The 17,317-nt window shown below is 34.6% G+C and overlaps 1 protein-coding gene, 1 long non-coding RNA gene and 1 pseudogene across 3 annotated transcripts; 2 read left to right on the top strand and 1 right to left on the bottom strand.

Annotated features, from left to right (window-relative positions):
* The first annotated feature begins 168 nt into the window (after positions 1–168).
* LOC113696300 (homocysteine S-methyltransferase 2-like) lies at positions 169–4,451 on the top strand (annotated as a pseudogene).
* Positions 4,452–7,430: 2,979 nt separating this feature from the next.
* Positions 7,431–8,218, top strand: LOC113696301 (uncharacterized). The gene is made up of 3 exons (XR_011816869.1): positions 7,431–7,524; positions 7,680–7,808; positions 7,918–8,218. It is a non-coding gene; the product is annotated as an uncharacterized lncRNA (long non-coding RNA).
* A 4,122-nt stretch (positions 8,219–12,340) lies between these two features.
* Positions 12,341–17,202, bottom strand: LOC113696188 (azadirone synthase LFS-like). Of its 2 annotated transcripts, XM_027215568.2 has the most exons (11): positions 17,020–17,198; positions 16,303–16,498; positions 15,829–15,927; positions 15,675–15,726; positions 14,604–14,725; positions 14,435–14,535; positions 14,289–14,347; positions 13,874–13,930; positions 13,322–13,367; positions 12,981–13,060; positions 12,341–12,654 (listed from the first exon to the last, which is right to left on the bottom strand). In XM_027215568.2, the coding sequence occupies exons 1-11, from the start codon at positions 17,086–17,088 to the stop codon at positions 12,582–12,584; spliced, it is 954 nt and encodes a 317-aa protein (XP_027071369.1). In that variant the 5' UTR covers positions 17,089–17,198; the 3' UTR covers positions 12,341–12,581. The 2 variants fall into 2 exon arrangements, with proteins under 2 accessions (XP_027071369.1, XP_071911036.1); XM_072054935.1 differs by lacking the exon at positions 12,981–13,060 and having other exon boundaries at positions 17,020–17,202.
* Between the last annotated feature and the right edge of the window lie 115 nt (positions 17,203–17,317).

The raw sequence follows: 17,317 nt of genomic DNA on the forward strand, positions 1-17,317 counted from the left end.
AAGAAGGCGTCGTTTTTCAACATAAGTAGATAAAGTGCGAACGCCCTTCGGCCAGAGTTTCGTCGTCCTCTCACGTGCCGCACATGTGGATTGAGAACATTGTGTTCTTCGCGCATTGCGTGCCTCTTCTCCTCTGACAGTATCTCATGTGCCTCCTGCTGCGTTGTCTGTCGCGCTGCCTATTTGGTAAACTTGTTTCTCTATCTGGGACTATCACATGGCTCTTTTTATCGTTGCCTTCTCTCTCTCTCCTTCTTTTGGACAATGCTGCTCTGTTGCTTATCCGCCTATTCTAAGCCTGGTTCACGCCCTGCTCGGATATCCGGTTCTCTTCATTCGTTGCTTAAGCTGTGGCCTTGGGGTTTGCTCTTCCTCCCTGGTGAGCTTTCTTCCTTTTCCTTTTCCTTTTTCCTTTTCCTTTTCGGTGAGATGCAGCCTTTGCCGTGAGCTTTCTACCTGATCCTTAGCTTTGAGACTGATATTTTTTCCTTTTTCTTTTGTTTCCCTTCTCGCAGCCGCACAAGGCCCATGTAGCCAGACATCGGCCAATTCTGGGTTTCAGTGGTCGGGATCAGCTGCCGCCCGTTCGTTTCTCTTCCTCCTCATCCGTTGTAAGTCTTCTTGATCTTCCTTTACGGTTAGTTGCGGTTTTTTGTGCGAGTTTTCTCTGTAAGTTTTTTTTTTGTATTCTTTAGTTTTTGGGTCCTTTAGGTCCTCTAGATTTACTATTTTGCTCGCCGGAAAGTTGCAAACTTTAGTAAAGCCAGTTATGTGGTTTGTGTGTTTTTTTTTTCTCCTCATTTTTTTCCTTATCTTATCTTATGTTATGTTATCTTATCTTATGTTACTTGATTTGAGAATATTTTCTTGCAAGGTATGTTCCGGCTTGTGTATTTGGGAGACTTGGGTTCTGTTCTCTTATTGGTTCTAGCTACGTGTGCATTTGTGAGTATTTTGAATCGTCCTCTTGCCTTGTGTCTGAGTGGTTTCGGCAAATGAACTGCGAATGTCTGCTATATAGCTTATGTTCACCACTGATGTGAACCATCTTCTTACTCTCTCAGTGCTTTTCTCTTTTACTGGTTTGTGGGGTGATTCTTGAAACTGTTTCCTTACAGGCCAAGGAGGTGCCATCTTTGACCTTTTTTCCCACCCCGAACGCAGGCCTTCTGTTTTTTCTCTCGAAGCAAGGTACGATCTTGCCCCTCCTGGTTGTTCCAAGGTTGTTCCAGTGTCTGGTGCGTTTTGTCTGTGGAATGTTGCGTTTTTCCCCCCCTTCTGGTCCCCCACCCTTTGCTATATTGTCTTGTGCTCCAAAAAATAAAAGGGAACCGTCCCTTGACCAAAAAAATAAACTCTTTTGTTTTTTGTTCCTCTTCTCTGTTCTTGGTCTGTTGCTGATGCCTATCTCTACATAATTTGGTTTTCTTTCATCATCATTTAGATAAATTTTGAATTTTTTGTTGTTGCTTGGTAAAGTTTCTGCCTTTTTGGATTTTTGTTTAATTGGTGCATTGGAGGGAAACCAGTTTTTTTTTTTTTCCCTTTTGCTATTATGGTCTGTGAAACTTTATTGCCCCTTTTTTGCCCCTCATTTATTGCAATGTCGCCAACCATTGGATGGTCAAGGCCTATATTTCTGAGATTCTTTGATAATGTGCCTATAACATCGTGATGTTTAGTACTTCCAACGCGTGGGTTTACATTTTTAAAAATTTGAATATTTCGATAGTTCATGGTTGATTAACTTGGTTAACCAAATTAGTTTGTTTCTAGCTGTATTGGAGAACTGCTTTTCCCTTTCAGCTAAACTTAGTTTTAAACTTGCATGTCCTTTTTTGCGTTGCTCCTCTTTTTTGTGTTGCCGTCTGTTCCAATTCTTACACCTAGGGATCTGCTCCTTTAGAGAAGTTTTGCCTCATGCATTTAAATTTTTTTCCCCTGGCTTTAGATAATTAGTTTTTTTTCACTTAGAGAAATTTTGTTGTTTTTTGGTTGTTGTTTGATAATTTTCTGCCTTTTTGGATTTTGGTTAAATCGATGAATTGGAGGGAAATCTGCTTCCCTTTTGACCTTTTTGCTATCGTGCTTCATGATACTTTATTGGTTTTTTTTTGCCTATCTATAGATAATTTGTTTCTTTTTTCATCATCATCGTCATCGTTTGGAGAAATTTTGATGCTTTTAGTTCCTGTTTGATAAGGCTTCTGTCTTTTTTGGATTTTTGTTTAATTGATGCATTGGAGGGAAATGTGCTTTTCTTTTTGCCTTTTTGCTATCATGGTCTGTCACACTTTACTGGATTTTTTTCCCCTACCTCTTGATTTTTTTTTTCTGCACTCGGAGAAATTTTGATGCTTTTTGGTTGTTGTTTGATAAAGTTTCTGTCTTTTTTGGATTTTAGTTTAATTGATGAATTAGAGGGAGATCTGCTTTTCTTTTGCCCCTTTAGCTATCATGCTCTGTGATACTTTATTGGATTTTTTTTTTGTTAATAAAAAACTCGCAAATTGCCCTTTTTAAGGTACTACCTTCTTTGTTTTGATGTTCTTTCCCATTTTTTCTATTTCCCTTGTTCAATCTTTTGTGGATTGTCCTTTGTTCGAGCTTTTGTGGATTAGCCCATATTTTCAAAGCGACATCGTTAGTACTCGTATATAGCTGGTTCACACCATGGTCACATCATGAATTTGTTTTTATTCTCAGGTATGAAGGTGCACGATCTGCAGAAGCCTTGCTAAGTTTGTGAACAGTGGAGAAGGTAATGTTATTGGCTAGCTGGCTTATATTTTATGGTCCATAAGTGTAATCCATGTTAATGAGTTTGATAGATTTATGTTAAACCATATTTTTGTAAAAGTGTTGAATAATCCATGAGGTTGTTAAAATCCAATCCATATTACTTATGAAGATTAGAAATTTACTTCACCTTAAGATATCACACGAAGAATTGTGCGGTGATTTCTTAAGGGGAAAAAGATCAATCCATTTTTTTAATGTTTTCTATATTGGATAAAATTTACAATGGATTATTTCAGGTTGTGATAGCAGTGAAGGCTACAATTAAGAAACAGGTTAGTTATTAATTTGCTTCTTATGTGGTTTTTCTTTGCCACTCAGTGGTCTATTATTAACCCTCACTATTTCTTTAATTCTTTCTTCTATTTCGATTTTTCCCTTAACAAAAGGTCTATCTACAATGGATTATTTCAGGTTATGATAGCACTGAAGGCTATGATTAAGAGACAGGTTAGTTTTTAATTAGCTTCTTATGTGGTTTTAATTCTTTTTTTGGGCTCTGTGGTCTATTACTAACCCTGCATTGCTACCAGTGATGGCAAAGAAACTATTCAGCATAATTTTAAGAAGTTCCAATGTAGCCAGCTTAAAAAGTTGTATGAATTTGGCCTTATTCTTTTAACTACGATTAAATATTAGCACCTTGGCCATGTGGTTTTCTTGTTTTGTTCTTTATTGTTTGTTTCATGTGACAGGCACACCTTGATTACCTAAAAATTGGTGCTAATATCATAATATCTGCATCATATCAGATTGTATGGCTGTCTTTTTTAATTTTTTCATTTTTCGGGCCTTCCTATGGATATCGTTTAATTATTATTGGAAGAATTTATTATGAAGTTGAGGACTTCTGATTTGCCTTGTTTGGGAGACAGGCTACTCTTCAGGGATTTGTAACTAAGGGGATATCAAGAGAAGATGGTGAAGCTTTACTCAGGAAAAGTGTTGAAATAGCCCGCGAAGATATGGGATATATATTATGATAGAGCCAGCAAAGGTTCTTAGGATGTTATTGGAGATCCAAAAGCTTTAAACGTCCACTCCTTGTTGCTGCTTCTGTTGGTTCTGAATATAGGTGAAACTTTTAATTCTCTTCTTACATTGGAAACAGAGTAGTATTTCAGTGCCCAATGCTGAATTGAAATATTTGAACTTGTGCTACAAACTTTTCCTCTCAAGCACTTGTGACCTTCTCATGCATTGCAGTGGCATATATGGGGATGCAGTGACTCTAGCGACTTTGAAAAATTTCCATAAAAGAAGAGTTCAAGTTCTTGCTGACTCTGGTGCTGACCTGATTGCATTTGAGACAATTCCAAACAAATTGGAAGCTATGGTATTGTTTTTGAGTTGTGACTATCTCAGTGTACCTCAAACATTTATTTCGCTAGAGCAATTTAGATTATTTGTTGTCCATTTTGCCTAATAGCTTCTTGATATAGGACTATACTGAGATTCTTGAGGAAGAAAACATAAAAGTTCCAGCCTCGATTTCTTTCAATTCTAAGGATGGGATCAATGTAGTTAGTGGGAATCCTATATCAGATTGTGCTGCAATTGCTGATTCATGCAACTGAGTTGTTGCTGTTGGAATCAACTGTACTGCTCCTAGATATATTGATGGGCTTGTCCAATCAATCAAGAAGGTATAACCAATTCTAGGATGCATTTGAAATGAATGAAATTGAAAACGACAATCAAATTTAATTAGGAACATTGATTTTAATTATCTCGGGAAATCCAGTTAGTTTGTTTTCATGTCTTAGTTCTAATTGCAGTCTTTTAATCACAAGATCTTTTTTTTTTTTTGGTTTCTAAGAATTCTCATTAGAGAAACCAATTCTAGGTCATGATTATTAGACGTATCTCCATTGCATCAATATATTAGAAAGCAGAAAATCTTGGATGTCCATTTATGTATGTGGAACTTATTGCTTTACTTGCTAATATACTAAACCGATCTTGATATATTAGCGTTTTCCTTTTTCTCTTTCCACAGTCTTCCCAAGTTAGGGGCTCAATTGAAAAAAAGAAAAGAAAAAATCAGAAACCATATATATATATATATATATATATATATATATTCTAAGTATAAAACTATGAAGTGAAGTACATCTTTAAACAGATGTACCAACGTTTCGGCTGTGTGTGAAGTGATGAGCTTCCTGACAATGTTAGTTATTCTAAGCATAAAACTATGAGAGTGTTTGTTGATACTTTTTGTTGGCTGATTTCAATTACCGAAGAAAGGAAAATGCTGTCTTATTAGGATTTTATGGTTCTTAAGCTATTTACACTTGCTAAATTGCTACTGGGTATTTTCCTTCGATTTCTTGTTGGATTATGGATCTGTTTGCACGAATGTTTTCAAATCACTTATTCTTAGGGTGAGGATTACTGATCAAACTTTTGTTTGCTTGTACTTGTCACTCAAATTAGATAATGGGATAAGTGAATAAAGAGAGGCTAGGAGAATTCCTTGGGGAGTTGTAGAGGAAAGAGGATACAAATGACAGGTATGTTGCTGCTCTGCGAGGGGAAATGTTGATTAGAAACCCATATGTGAGAATGCAACCTTTCCCGGAGCAAAGCACAGTTGAAGTTAGCAAGGAACAAGAGTAGATAATGAGATTGCTGTTGGTAGATTTTTGTACCCAGAACTTTTTTCTATTTTTTCCTCCCTTTTCACTATCATTGTAGAGCACTATTATGTATGTCTAACGGTGGCTTCTGGTTTACTGGTTCTTTATTACAATGGGATCGCCAAAACTGAAGCTTAGCTTGTATACATTTGTACTTTATAAAAAGGACAAATATTAGATGGTACAAGGATAGACATTATAAAAAGGACAAATATTAGCTTTGTTTTAACTTCAGAATTTATCTTTAGTTAGTTTATGTAAACTAAGAAAGTGTACCACCACATGGTGGTTATTGATTTTTATATTGTTAGTTGAAATTTGTATCCATTCTTTTGTGATTTTCCTACTTTTGATATATTTGAGTTCTCATATGAATCAGGAAGATTTGGAATATGGTCTATTTTCTGCATTAAAAGCCCAAAAATTATATTAATATAAATATTTTCACTATTTTGAGAGCATATCCATTTTGGAATAAGTATGAATCATTTTAATGGATTGAGTATAAATCATTTTATTAAATTGGGCATGCTCATCTCTTTTTTCCACCGCGCGCAGCGCGGTTTATGCCTCCTAGTTTCACGTGAAAAGATTGAGACAACTTTCCGTTCTTCCGATCGTCGTATATGATACTTTGTTTGACGGCATGCGATGGAAATGAACGTGTGGAGCTGATTCATCATCATTTACGCAACATTTTTGTGCCACAAAAGTGTGCATGGACTCATTTATGAATTCTTTTGTAAACAAGTACTTGATGCGTTTATGTGTTAAATTTTTTTTCTTAGAAGAGTGGAGATCAATTGAAAAGACACATAAATGCGAGGGAAGTTAATAACTACGAGTGTCTTCTTTATTCATACAATAGATTAGGTATTATTTAGATATGCTAACAAAGTGTCCGTAAACACTAATGAGAAAAACCCAGGAATAAGGAACTGTTTGGATTCATCAGTTTCTTAAAAATTAATTTTTTATATACTATAAAATTTTTTAAAAATATTTTAAAAAGTAGTCAAAATTTTTTTTAATATTTAAGAAATATTTCAAAATATATTCTAAAAACTCTACTACTCTTAAATATCTCAAAATATACGCTAAAAGCTCTGCTACAGTAAGCCCAAAAGGATTTCAAAAACACCCTAAAAATAAAAAAATAGCTAATCCAAACGGATAGATTCGTTAACCCCAGAAGGAGAAATACGTCTTTAAACTTTTACAACACAAATGCTTTAACGCAGCTTTGGATCCTATGTCTCGGTGCATTACATGTCTGCTTATAAAAAAGAGAAACAAAGGGGAAAAATGAAAAACTCGGGGAATAGAAGGAAGTAAAGGACGTCTGCATCTTCCAATCGATATCTAATAAAGGAGCATGAATATTCATAACAAATTGTAGCGTCTGATTAATCAGCTCCAAGTCTATATTTATGACAACGGAGCATGATTCATGTTACAGAAATAATTAATTGATGCAAAATCGAAGGGGAAAAAAAAAAGAATGTGTATTTTCAAATGATGAAGTGACAGGAAAAGATGTTTAGGTGGCAGTGAGAACTGTGGATCGGCAAAGAGGACAAGAATTGTGATCTGAGAGCCACTGAGCCATACAAGATGAATGGAAGACGTGCCTACATGGAACTTGTTTGCCGGACTCGAAAACTTCCATGCAAATTATGCAGTCTCCAACTGCTTCGACCATCGGCATTTCACTCAGTTGATTATGGTTCAAAGTCTTGGCTTCAAACAACTTTGTCTGGATATAGTTCTCCTCCATAGTTGTCATGGACAGAGCCATCTCCAGATCAAACATTCCTTCCATTGGCTTCAAACAACTTTGTCTGGTTATAGTCCATTTGACCCTGTTGAATTCAACGGCAAAGTTTACGTCCCTGGCCAGATTTAATAAATTTCTCATGTTCCTGATTTTGTCACAGTTTCCTCCATTAACCGAGCGGACAGTAACTAAATTATGCTGTCTTGGGAATGCAGGCAAACAATTGCTACATATTTCCTGGATTTGGTTTTGGTTTGGTCATGTGTGGTGCAATTCGTGTTCATGATGATATGCTTCTGGCAGCATGTTAGTATTTGCATCTCAAGTTTTGCTGTCATGTGCGGTGCCGTTCGGGGATTTTCCGGTTAATTCTACAATATCTTCATATTTCAGGTCTTGATATTTGCTTATGTTAATTGTAGTGTAGTATGTTGATACGTTTAGTCTCTATATTGGAACAGAGGAAGCTTTGGCTAAGCAAGTTACAGACGAGCATTATGCACGGGGGATGATTTATCCTCCATTTGCAAATATCAGAAAAAGCTCAGCTCATATTGCTGCTGGTGTTGCTGCAAAAGCATATGAGCTCGGTGGGTGCTCTTTACATATTTTCCTATGCGGGTGCTCAAAGGCCCCTCCTTTTTTATCTCTAAAACTCAAACGAGATTTATGCCTAAATGCTGTTTGCTTATTATGTAGGTGTGGCAACACGGCTTCCTCGACCTGCGGATCTGGTGAAGTTCGGTGAAAGCTGCATGTACACTCCAAACTACCGAAGTTACCGGTGATTTCTCAGTTTTTCCTGCTGCTGGTGTGCCTTCATCCAATGGTTTGTCTTATGGATGACTCGGGTATCACAGTGGTCTCTAATAAGCTGCGACAAAATGTGTCTGTACCCTGCAACGTTATCAGCTGATTTGTTGTAAAAATATGACTCTGTGTTTCTCCTTGCTATTGTGAGATCAACAAAATATTTTCCAGAGTTTGGTTGCCCTTCAAATCGAATATTGTTGCTCCTTAATGAGTGCGGGAGATTTTTTTTTTTGCACGGGAGCAACCAGTTGAGGAGATCCAGAGAGTGCAAAGCACAGAAGTACTACGTAATTTCTAGGTAATGCAGGGGAATAGGGAAGGGATTTCTTTTGGCACTGCAGAACTTGCATTTTGCATAACGCGGTTGATATGGTACTGGGACAAGCGAAAATGCCGGACGGAAAAAGTATTATCATTTATTCTGTAGTCCGTACTTGGAGAAGGGAAGGGCTTTCTTTTTGCTCCTCCAAACTTGCATTTTGGATTACATGGTTCATGGGCTAGGACAAATAAATCCAGGAGGAAGGACAACATGGCTGATTGGCCTAGGCCTCGGAGAAGTGTATCCGCAAGTGAGTCGTCATTTTCGTTTAGTTCGTGCATTTTTTTTTTGATAGTCGTAGAAGTATTTAGTTGTTCACTGTGTATCTATATCTATATCTATATGTAGTGTGGAAGGGGTTTCTAGCAGAAACCCTATAACTTCCAAACTTCTCATTTTTTTTTCTAAATTTTTGTATTTATTTTAATACATAAAAAGTAGTGGCTTATAACCAATCCTATCACAAATCAAATTTAAAATTTAAAACATTCTCACTATCTATTTCATAAACCGTTTATAGTTCGTTATTTATACTTTAAATTCTTTTTACTCCTTAATGAAAGATAAATGCTTATTCGTATGCTATTTTAATACAATGTTACATTTTTATAATTAAGAAATATTTGTCACCACACTAACCCTATAACCATCCCTACAAATGAGCTTTGCAAATTGCAATTATGTTTCAAAAAAATAACAAATGTGCAACTAAATGTAAAGTTGAGGGGGTAAAATGCAGCTAAATGTAAAGTTAAGGGGGCTTACTATATTTAACCCTAAAAAAAATCTCAAAAACGGAACAAGTAGTGGGTTATAGATTTTGTCTAGATTTTTGTATTTATTTTAATACATAAAAAGTAGTGGGTTATAACCAACCCTATCACCAGTCAAATTTAAAATTTAAAACTTTCCCATAATCTATTTCATAAACCGTTTATAGTTTGTTGTTTATATTTTAAATCTTTTTTACTCCTTAATTAAAGACAAATGCTCATTCACATGCTATTTTAATACAATTTTAATTCGGAAGCATACAACATGATCAAGAAACAGCAGAACCAATTAGGACTAGATTTTGACCTCGAAAAAAAAATTAGACCTAGATGTCATTGGCACGTTGCCGTAACTTGCGATGTCAATTAGAACTATTTAGCACTTTTTTCTATTGTAAAGAGTTAGAGCACTGTAAAGTTTATTTAGACAAACTTTGCCTCGTCGGTGATTTGAGTACAAGTTATTGAATATACTACAAATCCTATAATATCAGTCTGCTACAAAAAATAATTATTTTACTAACATGTGTTATTTGCGTATAAAATTTCAGAGGTAAATCAAGTACTTTTACTTATACTCTATATAATTTGAATAGTTTTTTAACGAATATAACCATACTATGAAAGACCATCACTTTGTACAATTGGACCTAACAAATTGTACATCAATCACAATTTATATTTTGTTGGATACCTGCGCAGTTGATAAGTTCCATCAGTAACACTACATCAAACTTCTAATGTTGTTTTATACTCTTATCAACATGTATTACAAAAAATTGTAAGTTTGAAAATGATACATGTGCTCGAAAGTTAGTTACGTGATTGAGGTCAAACAATTTTACAGCATCACAAGCATTGTTGATAGCAAATTCAAAGAGAATATGGATATCCGAATATACAATCATGCATACGGTAAACTTACTCTATTTAATTTAATTACTGCACAAATTTTTTAAATTTATAATCATAACCTATACATTCTTTCATTCTTACTACGTTAAATATTTTCGAATACTTGCTTACATTCAGAGCATTAACATAGAAAACATGTTTTATGTGCTATGCAAAAATTGTGAACAATTATGTGAATGTCATTTTTCAAAAATAGTGTGTATGCATTGTAATAACGTGGTCGACACTGTTGTTAGGTAATTAATTTTATATACCTTTAATTTCAACAAATTTTTCTGTATTGTATATAACATTTTATTTGTCAAACAGGTACAATATTAACATACAAATAAAAAATTTCAGTGGTATCACGCATCTTAATCTACAGGACAGACATGCATGATTCGTATTTGGTTGTGATGCTTCTTATCTCACAGAATTACAAAGGAAGATAGAATTTCTTGATATATGTTTATTTTTTATAATACTATTTATAAACTATGTAAAAAAAAAATACACTAATTTTGAATTTTGCACGTACTTAATTCTCAGGACAATGGTGATAGATTTTTCAACCAATGAATCAATTCATGCAAAGATCGTGCATTTTTATTTGTAGTACGCGTTCCACAAAATTTAACAGAATTAATTAAATCACCAATTTTGGCTTTCGTACTAAAAGTTGATGATGTAAAGAGTGTTCGCACCTTCATTCAAGATTATCAAATCGAATGCATAATATCTGTAAATATTTCATTTTAACAACATTTAACTACATTCATTTTTATTCATATATCATTCGTTTTCTAATATAAATTTCTATTATTTTTTCAGGATCTATCTTCCGAAAAAAGGTAATTTTTGAATAATATACATATTCTATAATATTTCAAACTATTGTTAGACGGATATTATATTTTAATTGTGTTGGTACAATTTTTTAACCTTTTTTAATTCACTCTTTTATTTTCATTTTTTCAATAATGTCAGCACCGTGTGTAGCACGGGTATTCACACTAGTACTCTATATAATTTGAATAATTTTTTATCGAATATAACCATACTGTGCAAGACCATCACTTTATACAATTGGACCTAGCAAATTGTACATCAATCACAATTTATATTTTGTTCGATACCTGCACAATTGGTGAGTTCCATCAGTAATACTATATCAAATTCTAATATTGTTTCATACTCTTATCAACATGTATTTCAAAAAAATTGTAGGTTTGAAAATGATACTTATGCTCGAAAGTTAGTTACGTGGTTAAGGTCAATCAATTTTACAACATCACAAGCATTGTTCATAGCAAATTCAAAGAAAATATGGATATTCGAATATACAATCATGCATACGGTAAACTTACTCTATTTAATTTAATTACTGCACAAATTTTTTAAATTTATAATTATAACCTATACATTCTTTTATTATTAATAGGTTAAATATTTTCGAATACTTGCTTACATTCAGAGCATTAACATAGAAAACATGTTTTATGTGCTATGCAAAAATTGTGGACAATTATGTGAATGTTATTTTTCAAAAATAGTGTGTATGCATTGTAATAACGTGGTCGACACTATTATTAGGTAATTAATTTCATGTACCTTTAATTTCAACAAATTTTTCTGTATTGTATATAACATTTTATTTGTCAAACAGGTACAATGTTAACATACAAATCAAAAATTTCAGTGGTATCATGCATCTTAATCTACAGGACAGACATGCATGATTCGTATTTGATTGTGATGCTCCTTATCTCAGAGAATTACAAAGGAAGATAGAATTTCTCGATATATGTTTATTTTTTATAATGCTATTTATAAATTATGTAAAACAAATACACTAATTTTGAATTTCGCAACCAATGAATTAATTCTTGCGAAGATCATGCATTTTCATTTCTAGTACGCATTCCACAAAATTCAACAGAATTAATTAAATCACCAATTTTGGCTTTCGTACTAAAAGTTGATTGATGTGAAGAGTGATCGCACCTTCATACAAGATTATCAAATCGAATGCAAAATATCTGTAAATATTTCATTTTAACAACATTTAATTACATTCATTTTTATTCATATATCATTCATTTTCTAATATAAATTTTTATTATTTTTTCAGGATCTATCTTCCGAAAAAAGGTAATTTTTGAATAATATACACATTCTATAATATTTCAAACTATTATTAGACAGATATTATATTTTAATTGTGTTGGTACACTTTTTTAACCTTTTTTTATTCATCCTTTTAATTTCATTTTTTCAATAATGTCAGCACCGTGCGTAGCACGGATATTCACACTAGTTTTATAGTATTCATGAGGACATTCAAATTATATTTAACTTATTATGTCAATAAATACACTTAGATACTTTCTAAAATAAACTTCTACTTTTACCACAAAAAAAAAGGAGAAAAAAACGGAGCCTGCCACCCGCAAAAAAAAAAAAAAAGAGTGAAAAAGTGGAAACCAACTGATAGAATGTTTATCTACCATCCGTTACATGAAACAACTGAGGCCTTGCCAATCAAGGGTCGAACTATCCTAGGAGCTCTGATCACCATACGTATCTTCATATCTCTGCATCAAGTAAGCTCCACATGTGACGGGTGGGAACCTGAATACAGATACAATAAATCAATGGCACAATAAGACCATTACATCTGGCCAAACCATACAAAAGTTTTCTGCTGATCCACCTTGGGTGGGATGTTAGAGGTCAAACTAAATTTACTAACTAAACAGCTTGGCATCTACTATTACCGGTTCCAAGAGCGAATTTTGACGAAAAAAAGACAAAACTTGTAATTGAGAATTAACGACCAAACCTTTTACGTACGTGAACATTGCAACCAATAGCAGATCTCTTCTGGCCAAAACAACTAAAAGAAGATAATAATGACCTACAAAATCCCATATCATGTATCTAAATGCAATACATACTTCGGAGGATTCTCCTCTGAGTGGCAGGCTGGCAGGCATTTGACAACACAATTGAAACTCGGAAACACGAAGAAAGCAATCTGCCCACCATCACAGAGAGAAGAAATTAGCAAGGCACTGATCGCTGCTTACAGAACTAAATTTCTCATGGAGAAATCAGCTGAGCTTGTAATGTCCACTGTATCTGTAAAGCTATGGCTTGAGAAAGATTTAACTATTTAGAACTACGTTTCAAACTTTCCATGTGCTAATATATTTGACGCACACACTGTTTAAGATGAGGATCTCATTCCAACAAAACATTGCTGTTGCAGAACATAAGGAGGTTCAGAAAGCCTTACAGAATATCTTTCTTGACCGCTAACCAAGACTCGATGTAGTGTTGACCTGAAAATGATCCCCACAACAGAACAATTTCAACATCACGGAGATGAAAGTTCAGTAAATTAGATATTCAATTATTTTATCTCCAAGAAACCATAAATTCCAGGCCCTCAACTATAAATTTTCAGGTTTCCTGAATTATGAAACTTCATAACCCAACCATTGAATATGGATGACTGCTTTTACGAAGAGTTTGTAACTTCAGACATCAGTGATTGTTTTTCTTACACCGAAACCACCATAAAGATAATTAGGTTCAATGTGTGCTAGAACATGAGAGCTCCTTGACTGAAACAGCTGTCTAATTAAAAACTGAATGCTTCTAGAAAAGAGTGGTAAAATATGGGAACTCCTTGTCTGTGTTAGACATTCAATTATTGGTGCATGATTTGTGTTAAAACACAGATAAGAAAAATGAGAACTAACAGTTGCAATAGCTCAAGATCCATTCTCATTTTTTCAGGAGGGGGAAAAAAGGATTACTGTGCTTAGTAGAAACTCATAATTACCTGAAAGAACAATTGCTCCAGCGCTCCAGTAAATCTCCAAGATTCACAATAAATGCTCTGCATACCGTGCATCAACTATTTATTTGCAGCCATCATAGAATGCAGCATGATACTTATCATTGGGACTAATCTATAACAGTTATGCTGCAACAATAATTTAACAAGTAGTCCTCAAATAAAAATAAGAATGGCAGAATGCCAAGAGCATAACCATAAGAAAGTTCTTTAGGTTAATGACCTATACTAATTCATGAGCTGAAGACTTTTTGATCTATGGAGTGACAGCATAATATCCTTTTTTAATTTTTTTTACTATAAGCATGATGAAATGACCAAACACACCAAACAAGGAATCATGAACAGAAAATTTGTTTCTACTTAAGAGAAACTGATCGTTGAGAGAAAAAGGCCTTACCCTTTTACTGGTGACACGTATTCCCAAATCTGAGGCTCAACATGCTTGTCCTTGCATATCTGCAATGGAACAGCAGGTTCATGGTCCCACTCAAGAATAATTATGGGATCATTCCTAAGCAATCTAATTCCAACGTTTGTGTATACCTGAAGACCAGTGACATCATCTGTGGCTAACAAGGTAAGCAAGCCAAAGTCACTGTGGGCACCTGCACCATATATTCCTCTCTCTGGTTCAGAGATTTTACCTGAAATTAATCAAGCTCATGTCAGCTTATAAATACAGCCTTCTTTAGGAAACTGTCCACAACCTGACCTTCATAATGTAGCAGCCGCAAAGTTGCAATAGGATCGCCTAGCATTTCTGATTGATCAAAAAAGTTTCCATCCAGGTCAAGTGCTAGGGCTATAATTCTAGCAACTGCCCTTGCAACCTCACTGAACGCAAGAATAAAGATAGAGAGGATGTCAGTATCAAACAAGCTGTAAAAGCAGTCTGCAAGATGTAGAGCTAAATGTAGGAAGATTTGGAAAGAACTGCTGAAAGTACATCACAAGATAATAATCAAGAACCTTTCAAATTTGGCAATAGAAAAGATGCAGAACCAGACAATGACTTCAGTTTCATTTCAACATCATTGACTAGTATTGTACCTTGGAACAAGATAAGCCTTTGCAAAATGAAAAGCACCAATATTTCAATGGTCAAATGATGAACAAAATGATAGGTTCTCGCTTGAGAAATGTGGTGATCATTGTTTAATTACCTGATAATTAAACACAGAATTCCATTCTTCAAACTAGGAAGAATTAACAGTGAATGTGTGGATTCAAGCAAGTGCTTAAAGACATCATAGGTGAGTCAAAAAATTGTGTCTAAGTCTAATCAATTAATGTATTAGAAATGAGAGCGAATACAAAAGCTATGTATTTGGACTTACTCAACACGATTTGATGACACATATTCATCAATAATGACTGTTCCGCTAAAAGAAATAATGATTTATCTGATTTTGTAAATATACAACCGCATGGGAGCAGAGATATAACATCTTATGCATCAGTGACATCGAAATAAGTAATTTAACCGGATGGCCAGCAATTTGCAATCTAAATGGCCCAACAACCAATTTCATCAGAACTTAACACATCAAATGCTGTTAAGGTGATGGAACTGCAAATTGGTTAAGAAAAAAATATACCCTTGCACGCAAAGATGATTAATCAATATGATTAACTAAATTGATCTGCTGCTTACTCATACAACAGCAAAGATGATTCAGGTCAGTACTTGACATTAAGTTACTTCTGCAGCACCGATGAGTACAACCACATGCAAGAAAAATAGATAGTTTTTCTGATACATGATAGGCATCTCAATACTTACAGTGCTTCGCGGTGGTATCTCTCCATAGTTTCTCTCCATCCAGGCAAAATATCTTTACAGAAAAAAAAAATTCCACTTTTAACCAAAAGATTTGCAAGATTTATGAAGCAAGATTGATGTTCAACATGTAACAATAATTGCGTAGGAAAGTTACCTGCTGTAGGCCACAAGTTTGGTCCATGAAATGGTTTTTCGGCTTGAGGATCATCTTCTGGTACTTCCACACCAATGTAATATCCTTCTTTATAATCTCCTACAAGAACATCAGGGCGCAGAAATGCTTAGCTCAAATATAAACATGAACTTAGTTCTGCTGCTCATTCTGGTAAGTGGCATGTACAAACATCACTGAGGATGCAGAAAGAAAAGGAGCATATAAACAACATAAAAGAGTCCTGATAAGTGACATTTGATAGCAATGCAAATATAGCCACAACCAGGAGTTGATATAGTCAACATGTAAGGCCGGAAAGTGTAGCTGAAAATGAAAATACTCTAAAGCGACAAGAGAATGAACTCCAACTATTCACTTGTATAATGCATTGGCTACACCTGTCCTTATACTCTGGTATAAACAACCATCGGATATAAAAATTAGGATAAACACAATAGTTATGAGAAAACAAACCATGTATCTGGTTGACAGGATCCAGATGCTGATCTAGAAGAGGAGTGTAACCACGGTTTTTTTCATTCCTCAGAAGCTTCATCTTTTCATCAAGTGGTAGACTAAAGAACCTTTTGCTTTGAGAAAAGACCTCATCCATAAATTCTGGGCTGATACCATGATTGACTACATAAAAAAATCCAGAGTCCGAGCAAGCCTAAATAAACGATAACATCATTAGGAGTAAGTAACTCAACTCCCAGAATGATGCCAATCATTGGTAAGCACTGATATGGAGAATGGAAACGGCTTTAGATAAAGGTGTATATTATTGTAAGACTATTTGTGCAGGCACGAACAGGTTATCCATGTATAGCTGCAATAACAAATTAATGCAGCACTAATCAATAAAAGTGATCATAGAATTGAGACGCAGAGTTACGTTACGTTACTTACTGTATCTATTGCATCGTTGCATGGAAATACTATATACTAACTTAACAACTGAACAATTCATTACTTGCCAAGAAGTATTAGTCCCACTTTCTACTCATATATTCACTCCTTTAGTTCTTCAACCTTCAAACTAAATTACTCATCATCGGAAAAAACTGTAAATTTACCCCACAGATAGACCAAAGAATGCACAAAAATAAACTTAAATCGAACGATAGCAGGTGTTGTTGGGGGGGGGGGGGAGGGGGGGAATAAAAAGAAAAGGAGGAGTGGAGTGCCTGCCTGTCTGACGAGAGAGACAGATTTTTGTATGTCGGAATTGGAGAGGTCTATACAATGCAGTGCCGCCATATTTGCAGATGCTGCCGGAAGCTTTTGTTCGTCGATGGCTTTTTCAACTCTATGGTCTAAGAGCAAATATTAAGAATACCGAAAAAAGTGATGAGTCCGCCATATAAAAAAAAAAAAAAAAAAAAAATTTGCCAGGCGCCTGTATTAGTGTAGTGTACAATTTCTACCTCTTGACATTGAGGTTAGAAATTGGAATTTTGCAGATAAGATAACAGGTCTCTTATCCGGA

This window comes from Coffea arabica, chromosome 6e (assembly GCF_036785885.1).
Source record: "Coffea arabica cultivar ET-39 chromosome 6e, Coffea Arabica ET-39 HiFi, whole genome shotgun sequence".
Lineage (NCBI taxonomy): Eukaryota > Viridiplantae > Streptophyta > Magnoliopsida > Gentianales > Rubiaceae > Coffea > Coffea arabica.

What these genes read in the sequence shown, in the direction of transcription:
- LOC113696188 (XM_027215568.2), bottom strand. Translation starts at nt 17,088, where the DNA reads ATGGCGGCACTGCATTGTATAGACCTCTCCAATTCCGACATACAAAAA. An exon ending in CTGTCTCTCTCGTCAGACAG is followed by an intron (nt 16,499 to 17,019) that starts GCAGGCACTCCA and finishes TCGTTTATTTAG; the next exon opens with GCTTGCTCGGACTCTGGATT. An exon ending in AGATACCACCGCGAAGCACT is followed by an intron (nt 14,726 to 15,674) that starts GTAAGTATTGAG and finishes TCTTGCGTTCAG; the next exon opens with TGAGGTTGCAAGGGCAGTTG.